Here is a 16,256-nt window from a genome sequence, read left to right as displayed (position 1 = left end):
GCAGCTTGACCTTGCATTTGGACAAAACACCCACTGACTCAAGCTGGATTTAAGTGAGCATTCCCAAGACAGCATCCCTGCAAGTCAAAGCCCGTCAGAGAAAAGCCCCTCACCACAGCCAGGCTCTGTGGCTCTTCCTTTCAGCACCCAGCAGCAAATGCTTCCTGCAGCATTGCTCTCTTCTCCCTTGCTGCCCATTTGATCAATGACCTTCATCTCCCATTTGCATTTTTCTGCCACTGCCTCCACTCCCTCTTCCTGCACATTTTTTTTTCCTGATGAAACCAGGGAGAAAATAATGTGAGCGGCAGGACTGGCAGAGCCGCTAATGGAGTCTAATTGCCTCCTGCTAGAGGCAGGCAGGCTGTGCTCGGCCAAGCTGCAGGTTCTCTGGCCCTGGCCACAGAAGCTTTTTTCTGCCCCTCTCCTACAGGATAGTCATCAGCAACCTGCTGGAGCTGGTGGCCTGCAAGAGACTTGTTCATGGGGCCAGAGAGAGAAATAGGCCTTTTGGGAATCTCCCCAGCATTGGGCACAGCTCTCCTGACCTCACCGCAACTCTGCAGAGCTGCAGAATCAGCACAGATGTAGCAAAAAGCAGTGAGGAGACTCCCACCATCTTATCGCTTTTACTACAGAAAAATGCAGGAAAAAAACAGCCTCCTGCAATACGTTAGCACTACGGGCAAAATAAAACAGTGGCTGGCAAGTCAATGCTAATGCAACCACAGACCCCTTGTGCCAAAGGAAGCCACAATGTGGCTGCTATCCCAGCAGAGCATTCCTATTTAAACCTTTTCTTCCAAACACCTGATGGGGAACGGGCATCATCAAATTTGTTTTCCAGATCAAAGCCAGGCACCAGGACATGTCCTCTGAGTCCATTCCCTTCCATCACATCATTCCTGGGAAATTAATGATGAACACCAAAAATTTCAACATAAGGGATCCCAGAAGGGCTACTTACCCTTTCCTCAGGAGGTCAAACACTGCAAGAAAAGAAAATCAAACTATGAATGAGCCAGAAGAGAGGACAGGGCTTATTTTATTTTTTTTTTTTATCACCTACAAAACCACATCTATTCCCATACCTGCAAAATCAACTTACTTCCAACTCACTTCTCTTTCCTCCCCAGGACCAGGGCACCAGGGGAGGCAAAATGAAAATATTCATCTCTTCAAAGACAAACATCCCCACCTCCTGCCAGCTCCACACAGGGAGACAGCGGGTGCCAGTTTATCAACTACACTGCTGCTGCTGCCGGTGTCAGCTCTTTCTGATTCCAGTACATTCAAGGAGGCTGTTTGGTGTGATATCTCTGCTAAATTGGTGATACTAAAAGAGATGCTCTAAGAACACATTGCTCCATTTCTCCTGTGTCAATCAGCAGCACATGGCTGTCAAACAGGTATACACTTCCTGGCAGGAGCAGTTGGAGAGGATTTGTTGGTGTGAGTTGAGGTTTTTAGAGCACATGAGTTTTTGTGTCTGATTAGGAGGTTAAATGGGGCTTGCCCCAGCCTGGGTTAGTGGCAACGTATTCTTCTGATCCTGCCTCTGACCTGTTCTGCATACAGAAGGATCTGCCTTTATCTAGCAGGAGAGATCCTTCCTCATGAATTAAGGGTTTTCTTGCACCTTCCAAGAAATTTGAGCAGACCACCCTCCCCAAGGCACCAGGCAGCTTTGCTTACAGATGTGACTTAGACCAGCTGAAAGAACAAGCACAACGAGCTGGTCTGCAGTGGCTCAGATTGCTCTTTCTGGGGTCCCTACTGGTGTCCGCAGCCTCCAGAAGCAGTCTGGAGAGACCAAACTCGTACCAGGAGGACGAGAAACCATCCTGCACCTTTCCCTTCTCTCCTGGCTCTAGGACTAGAACCAATAGACCTGCTGTCACATCTTTTTAGTGTCCCCTTGGCAAGGAGATGTGGGCAGCCATGTTAAGACACAAAGCTGCCCTACCCCACTGCGAGGGGCCCTTCCATCCCAGCTGCCTTTAGAGGTGTTTAACTCTTCAAAAAAAAGAAGTCTGCTGAAGCTGGTGCAAGTTTCCTCCCAGTACTGACCCCAGCCCTGGTACGTGTTACTTGCATCACTAGGGCTAAGCCCAGGTGGTTCTGTTAGTCTGCAATGACTCACATACCCATGTACAGGTTGTCCTCTGCGGGATCATCAAGGACCTGTAATTGATAACAGATAAATAAGGGGAAAAAGGTAAAAACAGCAGAAAAGGAGAGATTTTTAATCAAATAACATTTTACTGCTTCCTGTACACTGTGCTGAGCTGCAGAGCGCTGAGAATGACTTAGGCTAATATTTAGAGATTCTGCAGAGAAAGGGGCTTTGAAGGACACAGATTTTCCTGCCTACAGAAGAATCTGGGCTTCTGCCTGTATTTGAAGAAACAGCCTACCAATGAAGGCACTGCTTGTCCTAATCTGACCTCAGCCAATATTAAAATGGCACTGAAGCCTTGCACTTGTGCACCTTCCCAGGCTTGTCACACACAAGTTCCACTGCTCAAAGCTCACTGCTGTTTCTACCAGCACAGCCAGCTGCCCAAAGCCCAGGGTCAGTATGGCAGTTTGTCATACATTGATATCATCTTGCTTGGAATCCCCAGCTTAAATTTCTGAACAACTATTTTAAATTGATTTTGGCTGAAGTAGTGAGCAGTTGAAGGAGGATGCTCTTGCTGCAATACACACCAGAGTCGTTTCAGCATATTAATAGCTTATGGCGGAGAAGCAGCTCACCTCTATCAGCTTAACAATGTTGATGTGGTCCAGTTTCTTCAAGATGGCTATCTCCTGATAGACTCTGTCCAGTGGTGCCATGGGTTTTGACTGCTCTCCAGAGGATGCTTTTGACCCTCTGGGAGGAGGTCGACCTGCAATTGTGATAACGTGATGAGGAAAAACTCATTTTTCAGCAGCGTCTGACATGCAGAAGTGAGCAGCCGCTTGCTCCTCTGCAGAAAACCTTCAGGTGTTCCGGAAGATCTCATCACTTTGTTAGCATCCCATCCACATCCCATTCAGACCAGCTCCAGCATCATCTGTTTGGCAGGTCCTGGAGGCTGGTGCTACCTGAGGGGGCGAGAGACCCCTGGGAGGACAGGATTCCAGCACTTAATTAGGCTTTATGGATGGTTAATGCTGAAGAGTCTGCACTTCAAAGAGGCCAAGAAAATCAAAGACAGAAACCTAATTACCAAGTGCACTGAATTTCCCTGATGTTGTGCCTGCCCTTTCACTACCCATTGCATTTCAGACCACCCCCCCAACTACATGGGACCTTTCAAATGAGGCCAAGTTCTGCAGCCCTTGCAGGCAACATTTCTACAGAGATTCACCTGGCTGAGTGCAACAGGCAGACCTCTAAATGTGAGACACTCACGTGGAAATCCATACTGCTTCAAGAGCTTCTTTTTGGAGAGGACTTTCATAGCCTGAGGAAAGAGGAAAAAGCAGTGTTAAAACTGAACAACAGCCAAAATGCTCATTGCTGTGACCTGGGATTGTGCTGGGCACTGGGGACTGGCTCTGGTCTGTTCCTCAACCTAGAGAAGAAATCTCCTGGTTAGTGGTGGCCACAACAGACACACATGCTGACCCCAGCTTTCCTAAAGGCACTGCTGACCACTAGTTTCATTCATCCTTTTTTCCCCCATGAGAAAATAAATTGGTTTATTTTAAATTAGACAAAGAAAGAGGAATTCCTGCATTTAGGGCAGGAGCTTGATAGAAGAGCTGGGTTCCTCCAGCTGACCTTTTGGCATTTGCTGGTTTGGATGATGCTATGGCCATGCCAACAGTCAGACACACTTCCAGGCTGCTCCACATTTACTTTGCCAGAGGGTTTAGGAAGGAACAGAGCTGGAGTGTCACAGCCACACCACTAACGCCCTTCCAACCTACATCACAGACCAGGCACAGGGTGAGGACACAGCCCTTCCACCAGCTCTGCACTGCCCAGGGGAGCCTTTTATATTCTCAGAGAATATTTTTGCCCCATAAACCTCTTCTGTGCCACCAGAGCAATACAGAAGAACTGCAGCACGATCCAGCACCACACACAAGACCACGAGACACTTCAGAGCATCTGTCCCTGCACCATCAGAAATGGTGGAGCCAGCTCTGTACAGGAGCACGGGGAAAGAAACAGGTTTTTGCCACTGGCTTCTCCCCCTTCTCCTACCCCATCATATGCTGCAGTGTTGCACACCCAGGCAGTTGAGGTGTGGGAGGGGGTCAGGGTAATTTTTTCTGCCACCCTGTAAGTATTAGCGTAACAGCAAAAGGCAATCTAAATTTAATAAACAGTTTCCATGCCTCCATCTGCTCTTTGCATTAATAACCTTTCTGGGGCCACTCAAACAGCCCCAAGCATCCCAGCAGATAAACATTTCATGAGAAAACAGCTCATGGTGCAATTTGCTTAGGAAAACAATCTACGCCCCCAGGATCTGGGGCAGTCACTCTGTCTGTCCCCTAGAATGGGTAGTTAATGCTATTAATTAGACATCTAAATCTGTCATTCACACTGGAGTGACCCCTGTGACATGTAATTAACCAAAGACTCCTGCAGGACACAGTCAAATGCAGAGGAACTTAACATTAATACCACAGAGGCAGGCTCCGCACACTGCTTGTTTTTAACACGTACAGCAAGAACAAGTCACCAAAACCATCTTGGTGAGCTCCTTCCCAAACTGTTTTTCCTGGCAGCGATGTCACCACATGCCCCAGGATCCCCATTGCCCATCAGTGCTCCTGCTGCAGCCAGGTTCATGGCTCGCTGAAAAGATTGTTATTTTTGGTACTGATTCAGTGAAATCCTCTGGATTTGCACCCGTGTGTAATTGAGAAGAGACACTGTGTAGTTCTCAGTCCTGCCTGACAGCTTCCGAGCCAACTGTTGGAAATGATGGTGTTGAGAGACAGACTCAGAAGTGCTTATCTGTTACTTAGCACAGTGCTGTGTCCAATACAGGCAGCCAAATGATTCACAGTCTGCTGAAAGAGGATCCGACGCATGCACAACCACCTCCAAGGATGGCCAGGACCAAGCCTGGAGGACTTCCCACGCTCCTCGCTTTCATCTTCCTACGCCCCTCGCTTTTATCTCTCCATAATGAAAATTTATGGGAAAAATCAAAGGGGCTCATCCACCTGTTTTTCTTTAAACCAGTGCCACAGCCCAGGAGGAGCAGGCTGCCCGTGCGCCAATGCCACCCTGAGTCCTCTCTGCCTTCTGGCAAGGAGCTTTAGAAAGAGAAGAGATAGAAGATGTGATTCACTGCTGAAAGCTCCAAAGTTGCATCAGTGCTTGAGGAACCGAACCACGTCCACCAGCTGTGCTTGCATCAGGCAAGTCCTTCCCCGGGCAGGCTCTGGGGAGAGGCCGCAGCCGAGACAAGAATTGTTCTCAAGGACAAGAGCTACTGCTGTCACCCAAACTCCTTGCAGGTTGCTACACGGGGCAATGGGGACACGAGTAGGGGTTACTATAGCATAGGTGAGCTGACTGTAAACTCCTTCTATTGCCGAGAGAAAGAAGCCCCAGGACGTGCTTACACCAACTTTGGAGCATCAGCAGCTGCTACACAAGAGGGGTAGATCAGGAGAGGATCTGTCCCACTGCACTGTCAAACACAAACAGGAGGATGAAGGGCAAACTTCATCATGCAACAGGCCAGAGTTGCTTAATTCCCACAAAAGCAGAGCTGAGAGCATATGGCAGTGAAGTCTCACTTTAATTACAGTGCAAGCTGGCAGGACAAGGCTTCCTCACCACACATAATAGGAACAAGGCAGGGATGCCTGAGCAAACCTCTCCTTGCAGGCTCACATGCATGAAAGAGCCAAAGACATTAGTACTCCCAGGCAGAGGTAATTGGCCAGATAATGCCTTTGTGATAAAGAACCAGCTCAGAGCCAAGCCCAGGGGTTTTCCATTTGCGATGGCAAGTGCAGCTTCAGCTTCCTCAGAAAAAGAGGGAACCTGGAGGAAATTTCCTCCACAAATGCCATTGCACCCACCTTCCGACTACTCACACATGGACATGGGTTGTGACATTTTCCTTTGAGAGTCAGCAGGAACCATGTGCTTTTCTTTGATGTAAGTTTATTACCTAAAGTTTATCGCTCTCCTCCTAGCAACCTTGCAGCTGGAAGCTACAGGGATGCTGATTTGTGAGGACACAGAGGGAAAGGAGCTTCCAGGTTTATGGAGAGATGGGGTGTCTGGGACACAGCTGCTGTCACAACAGCGAGGCTTCCAGCCCATATCCTGCTGCTGGTAGTAACAACAGCCAAATGGCCATTATTTGGGGAAGGAAGTATGATAAAACAGATCGAGCCAAGATAACTTACCAGCTTGTGATGTTTTTGTAGCACTCAGGATGTTGTGTTATTTGTAACAGTGGGTCTTGCACTGCAAGGGACCCAAACCCATGCACGGGTAGAAGACCTGTGCACAGTCCCTACCTGCAGCTCCCAGGGAGGGGGATGTTGCTCAAAAATTGTTACCAGGCACCTAAATCCTGCTAGTGGGCGACAGCACCCTGTGGGAGAGCTGAACAGACCAGAAGGCATCTCCAGCCCTTCCTCATGGGTCCTGTCTGACCACAACACCCCTCAAGGTGGCTAAGAGGGAAGCTCTGCTGGGAGAGACAAGCACTGAAAAGCCTAAACCAGACAGTTTTGGCTGCCATGCCCCTAAATCCTGCTCCTGCATCTGTCAGCAGTTCAGTAGCTGTTATGTGAGCCAGAGGATGAGAAACAGGGGACTTGAGCCTTTCCTTCCAACCCGGGTGGCAACCACAGTGGCTTCTCCAGGGGCTGGTAAGGTTCAGGGCTTGCTGTTGGCTGCCTTCTCCTCAGCAGCAGCACTTTGTTCAGCCACCTCTTTTACTTCTTGGAAGGAATTTCTCCCCAGCACTGACAGTTGGTAGAAAACAGCCCCCCATGCAAAGGTTCTTCGGTACAAACAGAAGCAGAAAGCACAATCACACAAATCTTGTTTCTTAGGAAACCAGATTAAAAAAGAAAAGGAAAAAAAAGATAAACCCACTGACAACCTACAATGCTATTGCTTTTGTCCAGAAGTAGCATAACAAATGTCCATCATAACCACTTTTCTCTGCAAGCTGATTTAAAGATTGCAAATAGGAAGGAGACATGACCCGAGGCATCACAGAATCAAATTCCATCAGCACAATGACTCCAAACTAGATCTCCGCCTGGACACATTTGCCTTCGCTTTTTATTTGCTGTTTTTTCACAGAGCTTGGCTTCTCTCCTTTTTTCCCCCCCAAGTCACTGTCAAAGCACCTTCTGCAAACTGAGACACTGAACCCTTCCCAGCTGTACAGGGCTTCTTGGCAGAGCCCCGCGAATGTTGCTGTAACAGCTTCATGTGCCCCAGCAGCAGCAGGGACAGAACACTGTGACAGGGACCTCTGCTCTGCCACCCAGCTCCACGTCCCAGCAGGGTTTCCCCTCCTGGGTCACACACTTGGTGTTCAAAGTTCAGTTTCCCAGGTGTAACACGTTCCCTGCACCCGCTGATGTCAGCCAGCACGCTCTCGCAGCTCTCCGCAGCACCACAGTTGTTCACAGCGGCGAAGGATAAAGCTCTTGGAAACAGTCACTCATCTTTAATGGAAGGTAAAAAAACCCCACAAAGTAAATACAACACAAAAGTGGTGATCAGCTTTTTTCCTTGAGAGTTTTTCCTAATTCTAGGCCAGATCCAAAACTCAGTAGAGCAATAGAAATATTTCCTTTTGCTTTTACGGGAACCAGATACAGCTCCTGGTACCTGTAAACTGTCTCTACAAAGGGTGTTAGCAAAGGGCCCCATGCCTCAGCAAGAATCAGGAGTCACACTCTGAATTATACTCCAAAATAAAAGTGTTCTGTTTTCTTCAAAGTTTTGATCCTTTTTATTGCAGCAAACTAGCTTAAAGAAAACAAAACAGGGAGCAAGAGCCTGGCCTCACGCTAAAACATTGCACGTGTGAATCAGTTATTAGGCGTTACTCTAGAGGCTGATTTCCAACAATTATCTGTTATTGTTTTTTACTACTGAGACAAAAACAACCTTCCAGAGCTAAATTTGGGGAAAAATAAACACACAGAAAAGGGCCTTCCCAACTGTCAGAACTGCTATTACTAAGTGCTGGTGAGAGGCAGTTGCATTAGGTACCCTAGGGGGTCAGGGTGCATCCCTGCAATGCAGCCTTGGCCAGAGCGACCGGCACAGTTCTCAGCGCTGGGAGAGCACGTGGGTCAGACACACTGGGACACATGGGGAGCTAAGCAACCATCAGTCAGTTATGCAATTTGCTGCTATTTCTCTGAAAATTTAAAAGGTCTGCCAGCTCCTGGGCTGTTTTAGCATTGTGGAAAAGCAGGGGTTCTCCCATCACAGCTTGTGCCCCTGGAAAATACGAGCATGGGCACCTGGAAGAATTAAGGGCCACAGTGTGTCCACTGTGACGGCAGCTGGGGAAGGGGAAAGCTCGAAAAGGCAGCAAGCACATGGAACAGACTCAGCATCACATCCCTTGGGCAGCAGCACAGTCATATGCCCTCTCCTCTCCCATATGCTGACACCCACCACAATACAATGCAGGCAGACACTGCCGACGCTCTTGCTCTGGTCCCATCTTTCCACCCACTGTAGCACTGTACACACCTCCCGGGATCAGCTCCACAGCCCCAGGGTCACTGCTGAGAGCTGGTTCAGACCCTGCCTTGACCCCCACAACAGGTTCTTCGGTCATCCCCAACCCTCATGTTCTGGCAATCCTGACAGTAAGGGAGTCACCCTGTCCTTCTCCGGGTAGCGAGGCTGAAACAGAAGTGTCCAGGCACAGGAGCCACTCTCAGGCTGCAGCAGCTTTAAAGTGTTTGCTTAGATTATAAAAAGAAACAGAGATTAAGCGGGGATTAACTAATACATACCAGGCTAACCTGGACACAGGCTTTCACTTTTGGCTTTGATTTGCCCAGATAAATCTACGTCCACAGAGTTAACCTATATCCAAAACGTGGATGAGCACACAGCAGGCCATACCAACCTAAACCCACCTCTCCTTGCAAGTTGTGGCAACCACCCTGGGCAGCCCACAGCACCAGTATTCCCAGAACAAAAGGGCAGTGACAAAGTAAAGATTACAATTTTCAAGTAAAAATACTTTCATCTGGAAAAAAACTACGTGATGTGTTGCTACTCTGCGCTGCTGGTCCTGGCACTGCCTGTACTGGGGGACAGATGGATCAGGGAAGGCACATCGTTCTCTGCAGAACAAAACCATCCTGCTGCAGGACACAGGAGGGAGGGCTCGGAGAACAGGAGCCATTGGAAACAGCAGCGGCTCTGCTGCGGTGTGTGACTCAGCTTGGAAAGCACAGGGGTGGAAAGAATTGTGGTTCCTTTGCTCCGCCAGCTCCTGGACACCTTGTCCAGATTTCTCTCTCAACTCTTCCATCCTTCATTTCAAAGCATTTCTCCTGCAGTTTTGTGTCCACTGAAAGCACAGAAGAGCTAATTAATGCTAACAGGCATGCAACTCTCACCCAGTTGTGCCAACCTGGTCTGTCACTTCTAAGTCCAAGAGTCAGGGAGTAAAAACTATCTGGGGAGCAGCAGGAAAATGACCACATTTTACCCAGTGAGGGCAGCTGGGTTCAGGTCCAGCAGCACTGCAACCATCCAGCTCTGCTGGGCACAAATCCACCCTGGGATCCACCAAAAACTGCTCCCACAAGCCTTCAGGCACAGCCACACACAAGGCAGTTTGCCTTCTGACAGCTGCCCAGCTCCTGCTCTCAGCCTGAGCAAAACAGGCCACAGGGCAAGCCCAGGGACAAGAGCACATCTTCCACAAGCAGCTTTTGCAGGAATCCCAGCTGGGATTTGCCCGCTTCTGAAAGCAGAGGGACAGCAAAGGAGCCTTCAGCATAAGTGGCCTTTTTAAATTTAAACCCCTGCAAACTCTGGCTTCAGCTCAGCATGTGATTTAAAAGCCAAAGTTTGCCTTATGCCCTGCATCCTCCACCTGATGACCCAACAGGAGGCATCCCGCAAGGGGGTAAGGTGCAGCAGAGCTGGGCACTGCCCAGCTGGGCCACGCCATTCAGCATCTTTCTGATAAACTCCCCCATTCCCTTACAAAACACACAGGTCGATCTTCCAATGCACAGCGGGTGCTGAATACCACCACCCACATGCCTCTAATTTCAGGTGACCTGCTTCAGAGCTAGAAAATGTCAAGACAAATCAACGATACACTTCTGCAGCCTGCTGCCGCATTCCCTGCCTGTTGTGTAAGGCAGCCCACCCGATTTCGCTCCCGCTCAGCACCGCACGCAGGCAGACACGCAGGCAGCACCTTGCTCCATGCCCAGCGGGGAAGTTTGACTCCTTGCATGCCACACAAATCAGAAATGTAGATATGCTAAAACCAGCAAGGGAAAGGGGACCTAGTTCTCAGGGGTGCAATGGGGAAAAGAAGAGCAACGGCAGCAGCAAGAAGCAAAGAGACACTTACATAATACTTGTCGTCGTTCTCGTTGTAGGCCAGTTTCACAACACCGTAGGAACCCTAAAAATAAACACAAATTGCACAGTAAGTTCAGCAGATTCACCTCACCTCCTTGTTGCTCAAGGCTGGTAAAGCATGGCCTTACACAGATAAAAAAGCCCCTTCAAGGCGCCAGGCCATGTCCAGCCCCTGCAGCAAGGTCATAGATTTTGGCAGCTCTGTTGGAGCCAAGGGGCATTTGAGAATTAGCAATGTCTGGAGAGCTGAGCATTAGCTCATCACCTCCTGCCCTCAGCCACAGCCACTGTGTCTGTCCTGACTCACACATGGGTGTGGAGAAGAGAGAATAATTTTCAAGCAGATTTTTTTTTTTGGTGCAAGTTTAAAAATTCTGCACGGAGATCTTTCCTATACTTCTGTGCAAGACCACTTCCAGCAGGAAACCTTTCCATCTCTTGGTAGCCAAACTCAATCCAAGCCACTTTTTTTTTGCAGTTCTGTGTCAACACTACACATTTTATGCAAGACAGACGTGACACTGTGGCTAGGTATCATCCCTGACAGCTGCCAGTCAAATAAGTGAGTGGGGTGAACATTACAGCCTTCAAAGCATTTCTTTTGACTTCACTGAGAGCTGGAATGAAGGTCCAGGTCTCAGAGAAGACTGACAAGCCATCTGGCTGATCCAGAAGCTCAGCAGGTCCAGCAGACCCTCAGGGTACTGATGGACTTGCTGTGACCCACAGGGAAGGAGGAGATAGGGGCAAATCCACCAGAGAAAAGGCTTCATATTCTCCTTAAATCATATTTAAGCCAATGACAAAAGCCATAAGCAGGACTGAAGCTGTATGGGCATTTCAGATGATGATCTGCCGTACCACCAGCAGCGGTATCTCCAGCCTTATGCCACGACTGCCAGCAGCCAAGCACACAGCACACATGGGAAAGGGTGTCTCCTCCTGCAGCCCAGGGCCTCTCATTCTGGGGAGGAGTTTGGGCTAATGAAACTTTAGGTGAAGGTGTCTGCAGCTCAGGGTGCAGTCCCTTGAGACTGCAGTGTTCCGACTGCAAAGGTAGGCACAGCTTCCAGATGGCACCGGCACTCGTGGACCCATCTGCAGTGGTGGCAGACGTCCAAATGTGCGGGTGTCTGAACCACTCACCAGCCCAGACCTCTAAATAACTTCGGAGAAATCTCTTCTGAATCATTTTGCAGCTTTTAAATGACTAGAATTAAACTAGCATCTCATTCACGGACATAAAAACTTTAACTAGTCCTGATGGGGACCAAACACCTGCCCTGATCTTTTTTTGGTTGTCTTGCCTTGTTGGGCTGTTTTAATGCATCAAAAGGCACTTAGTGTTACATTTGGCAAGTGAATACCTTGGAAGGGAGCCAGCTTAACTGCCTTCAGAGGGAAGAAGAATAAATTTAGATTTCAGAGGAAGTAGCTCCACTTTGACCTTGAACAAAACTTGCTCTAATAAGGAAAAAAAAACTAAACAAAAAACCCCAAACAAACACAAGTTGCAAGGAGCCTTGGGATGGCACAATCTTTCCACTTGTACTTCCGTGTTCATGCAAGTTGCTTGTGACAAACAGGAGCTCCAGTAACATACCTTGCCTATTTCACTCTGCAGCTTGTACTGGTTTAATTGCACACAGTCCTGCAGATCAAAAGGAGAACATAATTAGAGTATTGGTAAAAGCAAGTGACTGAGTTTGAATCAGTATCAAGCAGAGGCAGAGTGCTGAATAATGAAAGACTAAATTGTATTTAAACTAGAATATGTAACACAATAAGCACTGTAATCTTTGACAGCCCAGGACAACGCAATTATGGACTGAATTCTGACTCCAGTTGTGCTGGTGTAACATCAGAGGCCCCTCCACCCCAGATCCCCAACATCACTCCAGGTTCAGCCTGGAGCTGTGCCCAGGGGAACCCTCACCTGGATCAGGGCTGCTCTCTGAGTAGAGCACACAGAGCCAAACTCCTTTGCAGTGCAAGGCAAACAATACAGATTCCCTTCAGCCAGCACTGTACTTGCCAAAATAAATCACCCCTAAGCGGGGCTGATCTCTCTTGCAAGCTCTCCAGCACTGAAACCCAAGGGGTGGATGCAGACCCCCAGTGAGCTGTGACAAGGGTGTAACGAGGGGCTGTGGAGTCACTCAATAGACTGGGAGCCAAGTAGGGAGTGATGGTGGCTCCAGGTGTCAACTGCTGGAAGCAGAGGAAGAAGAGGAGCCACACAGTCACCTGATGTCAAGTCCACCCTTTCTTTTAGTATCGTACTACCTGACGGAGAACACTTTCTTGCACAGCAGCAGCAAAACCTCCACAGTTGCATTTCACTTGGAGCTGACTCCTCCACCCTCATTAATTACAGGGTTAATTACTGACATAAAATACACAAACAGCTAGTTAAGCCCTCCCACAAAACAAAGCAGAAGCAGTGTGGGATGCTGTCAGTCCATCTGTAAGAACAGGGGGTGTTAACACACCAGCCACGTGCAGCATCCCCACCAAAAGCAACATCCTCTGTCTCTTGGGATGCATTACAGCATAGATGTGGTAGACAATAATTTTGACTTTTCCCATCACCAACCAGAAAACACTCCTAACACAAGCGATCATCATGGTGAAGGAGAATAAAGGAAGGGAGAACTGCTGAGAGGTCTGTAGCAGTCTCTGAGTTTCTGCTTGCTCTCACTGCATCTGTACGCCATCCACTCCTCCATCACTCCCTGCTCAGATAATCACCGGTGAGAAGCATCTCAGCTTCTTATGCTTCCAGCACTTGAGCTGAACACAGTAAAAAAATCAAACTACATTATAGGTGCTTCCTACTTTTTTCTTGCAGAAAGATCACAATTCACAGCTCAAGTGACTCCTGCCATGTGTTGCTGCAGACTGGCAGGGTTGTTATGATATTATTTGGTTCTCCTGCAGTAAGTAGGATAATTGTACTATTCATTTATCAGGGGAAAACACGTATCTTTGGGCCGAGTATTTCTTAAAGATAATGTTGTACAATTGTCTTGGTTTAATCACACCAATGTATTTGCAACTGATAAATACAAACAAGAACCTCAATGAGATCCTTTAATGAAAAGCTGTCAGTGAATTAGAGTGCTGTGTCTGTCCAAGTGTGCACTAATTGTTCTGCCTTAAAAAACAAGATGCCCCACCTGTTAACATGTCCAAGGTGTTAATCAAGAGAAGGAAAGGGGGAATAAATGCCACAAAACAGAAATTGATCAAAAAATCATAAAGCACTACATAAAGACTACAGCCCCATTCCAGCCCCTCCACAGCTGCAGCTTTGGACTTTCTCCTTCTCTCACACCTTGCCCTTAGACAAGTTGGAAATGTAACTTTATTTAAAGGTTAATTAATCCAAGGAAAAGAAATTAGCAATGTCTGTGGGGGATACTTCTTGGAAGAAGTATTTTCCAAGTACCTTTGATTTTTTTCAAGACAGCTCTAGTCTGAGCACCACAGTAAGACCTCCAGAATAAATCAGCCTGGGGGACTCGTGGGGCTGGAAGGGGAAGCTCTCCAGCCCACGCTGCGCAGTAGATCGGTCCCCACCACTGCCCTGGTCCCACCTGAGCTTCCCTTGGTGCACAACAAGGAAATCACAACTTTATGAAGAAAACCAGGCAGCTCCCAGAGACTGGAGGAGCAGGAGACCCAGATGAGCCCTTCACCGAAGCGCTGCCTCCCACAGCTCTTGACAGCAGTTGGCCAAACAAGCAGGAGACGTACGATAAAGACGTGGAGAGCCAAGGAAAGAAAGGACAAAGAAGCAATTTATTTTCCATGCCTCTGGGACAAGCAGTGGACATCAAGTGTAGGAAAATTCCCTTTGTAAGCTCATCCTCCTCCCTGCATGCAGCACTGAGGAAGGAGAATGCACTGGCCTGACTCATCCTCTCCTGCTGAAGCACACACGGCCCCAGCCCATTGACACAATGTGCGGGGCCATCCAGGCAGCCAGGAGCTGGAACAACCTCCTGCTGGTCCCGGGGTGGAGAGACCATGGAGATGCAGTGGTTGGAAGAACCAGGATGCCAGGGAGTGGGTGGATGCAGAGAGAGAAAAGGAACATATGAAAGAGAAAGGACAATTCAGCAAAAAGAGACTGGAAAAGAGAAGGAATAAAGCAATTAACTGTGCTGACAGGTCTGGGGAGAAAGCCTGGAAAAAGACATTTTATTCTTCTAGTCAAACTCCAAGAAAGACTTTTCTTGGCTAACTAAAATTTTTGGTTTGGGATGGCAGAATAAAAAAAACCACAGCACTGCATTTGCAAATGCCATCTCCAGTTTTCAGCACCTCTATTCTTTCAGACACAAGTCCTGCCACTTTAGGTGGGACAAGCTCTGCCAAACACAGCAACAAGATGCCCATCAATCTGCACAAACATGTTCAGAGAGTCTTGCCCCAGTATGTACAAGCACTAGAGCACCATCCGTGCAGCAAAGCAGAAGCTGCTTTCAGCAGCCCCAGGAAAACCCTCTCCGCTCACCACGCTGCCAGCACCGAGCAGCAGCTGGGAATGTCACACCAGCAGAGGCAATATGGGCCAGCAACCTGAACTCTGAGGCTCTGCAGAGTTATGCACCCTTAACCACTTCAGCTCAATTACTTCTGTGCCACAGCTAAAGGCAAAGCCATTCCCTCCTTAGAGCAAAGCACTGATGGGCAGCAAAGGCAGCAGAAACCCCACTAGCCTAGCAGCACTCCTACCAGAGAAGGCGGCACTGAAAGGACCTTCCAGGCCACAAGTCATTCATAGTTTAAGAAAAGTAGGGAACAAGCAGGAAATTTTAAAAATTACAGATCAATTTTGATAGAGATATGACATATCAAGTTAATTAAGTACACAGTAATGCTGTCAGGAGAGCAGAATGCATTACTTCTCTTGCAGAGTTAATACTGCAGATCCAGACTTGTCGGCAATCTTTCCCAGGGCAATTAGCTAATTGGTGGCTCTGCATGGTTGACAGGGAGCTGCCTCTGTGCAAGACAACAAGCCCCTGCTCTGCTGCAGCCCTAGAGTCACCATCTTCCGAAATAACAGATCCAAGCAATGCCGCTCAGAATGCAGATGTTCGTGATATTGGTCCTGGGGACCTGGGGATTCACTGGGTGAATCCTCCCGCAGTCACAGGCTCTGCTTCAGCTCTTGGCCCTCTGATCCCTGAACATAAGTTTTCCTCCCAGCCTATGAACAAGTATTAGACCAGCACTACAAAAAGCTCAGAAGCATCTCTCTAACTGAATACATGGTCCTTCCATAGTTCAGCAGAGAACAACAGAAGATTCGCCTCTGCCATATCCCCACATTCTATCTCCTCGTAGCACATCTCCCCATTATTTCTCCAGGTCATTGAAGGATACAGAACCACTGACAGCAAGGCAGTGAGCTGCCACTCCTGCTTCACTGCAGAGAGAAAGCAGTTTCAATCCTAGATGGCTATTGGAATAACACAAGAATTTTTTATATGCAGTTGTGCCATCCATCTCGGCTCCTGATGTATGGCACCTGCATGTGTGCCACTGATAAAGCCTGAATGCTCACGAACTTCGTTTTTGCAGACTGTAACTCAGGCAGTGGCCACAAGCTGGAGCGATGGATGTCCTGCCACCTGAAAGGCACTGCCTGATGATGCTGATACAA

The 16,256-nt window shown here is 48.3% G+C and overlaps 1 protein-coding gene across 4 annotated transcripts in view; it reads right to left on the bottom strand.

The window, feature by feature from the left end:
* The window catches only part of CAMKK1 (calcium/calmodulin dependent protein kinase kinase 1), a 78,358-nt gene that overhangs the window by 24,538 nt on the left and 37,564 nt on the right, over positions 1-16,256 (bottom strand). For all 4 annotated transcript variants that reach the window (XM_065852939.2, XM_065852941.2, XM_071816854.1 and 1 more), the window contains exons 3-8: positions 12,183-12,230; positions 10,569-10,622; positions 3,404-3,455; positions 2,761-2,894; positions 2,148-2,184; positions 968-989 (exon numbers count right to left, since the gene is read on the bottom strand). In XM_065852939.2, the coding sequence (XP_065709011.1) occupies positions 968-989; positions 2,148-2,184; positions 2,761-2,894; positions 3,404-3,455; positions 10,569-10,622; positions 12,183-12,230 (347 nt within the window). The remainder of the gene's footprint in view (positions 1-967; positions 990-2,147; positions 2,185-2,760; positions 2,895-3,403; positions 3,456-10,568; positions 10,623-12,182; positions 12,231-16,256) is intronic.

Source organism: Patagioenas fasciata, chromosome 19 (genome assembly GCF_037038585.1).
Source record: "Patagioenas fasciata isolate bPatFas1 chromosome 19, bPatFas1.hap1, whole genome shotgun sequence".
NCBI classification, from domain to species: domain Eukaryota; kingdom Metazoa; phylum Chordata; class Aves; order Columbiformes; family Columbidae; genus Patagioenas; species Patagioenas fasciata.
The sequence above is the reverse complement of the archived record's forward strand: the minus strand, read 5'-3'. Positions and strand labels throughout refer to the sequence as shown.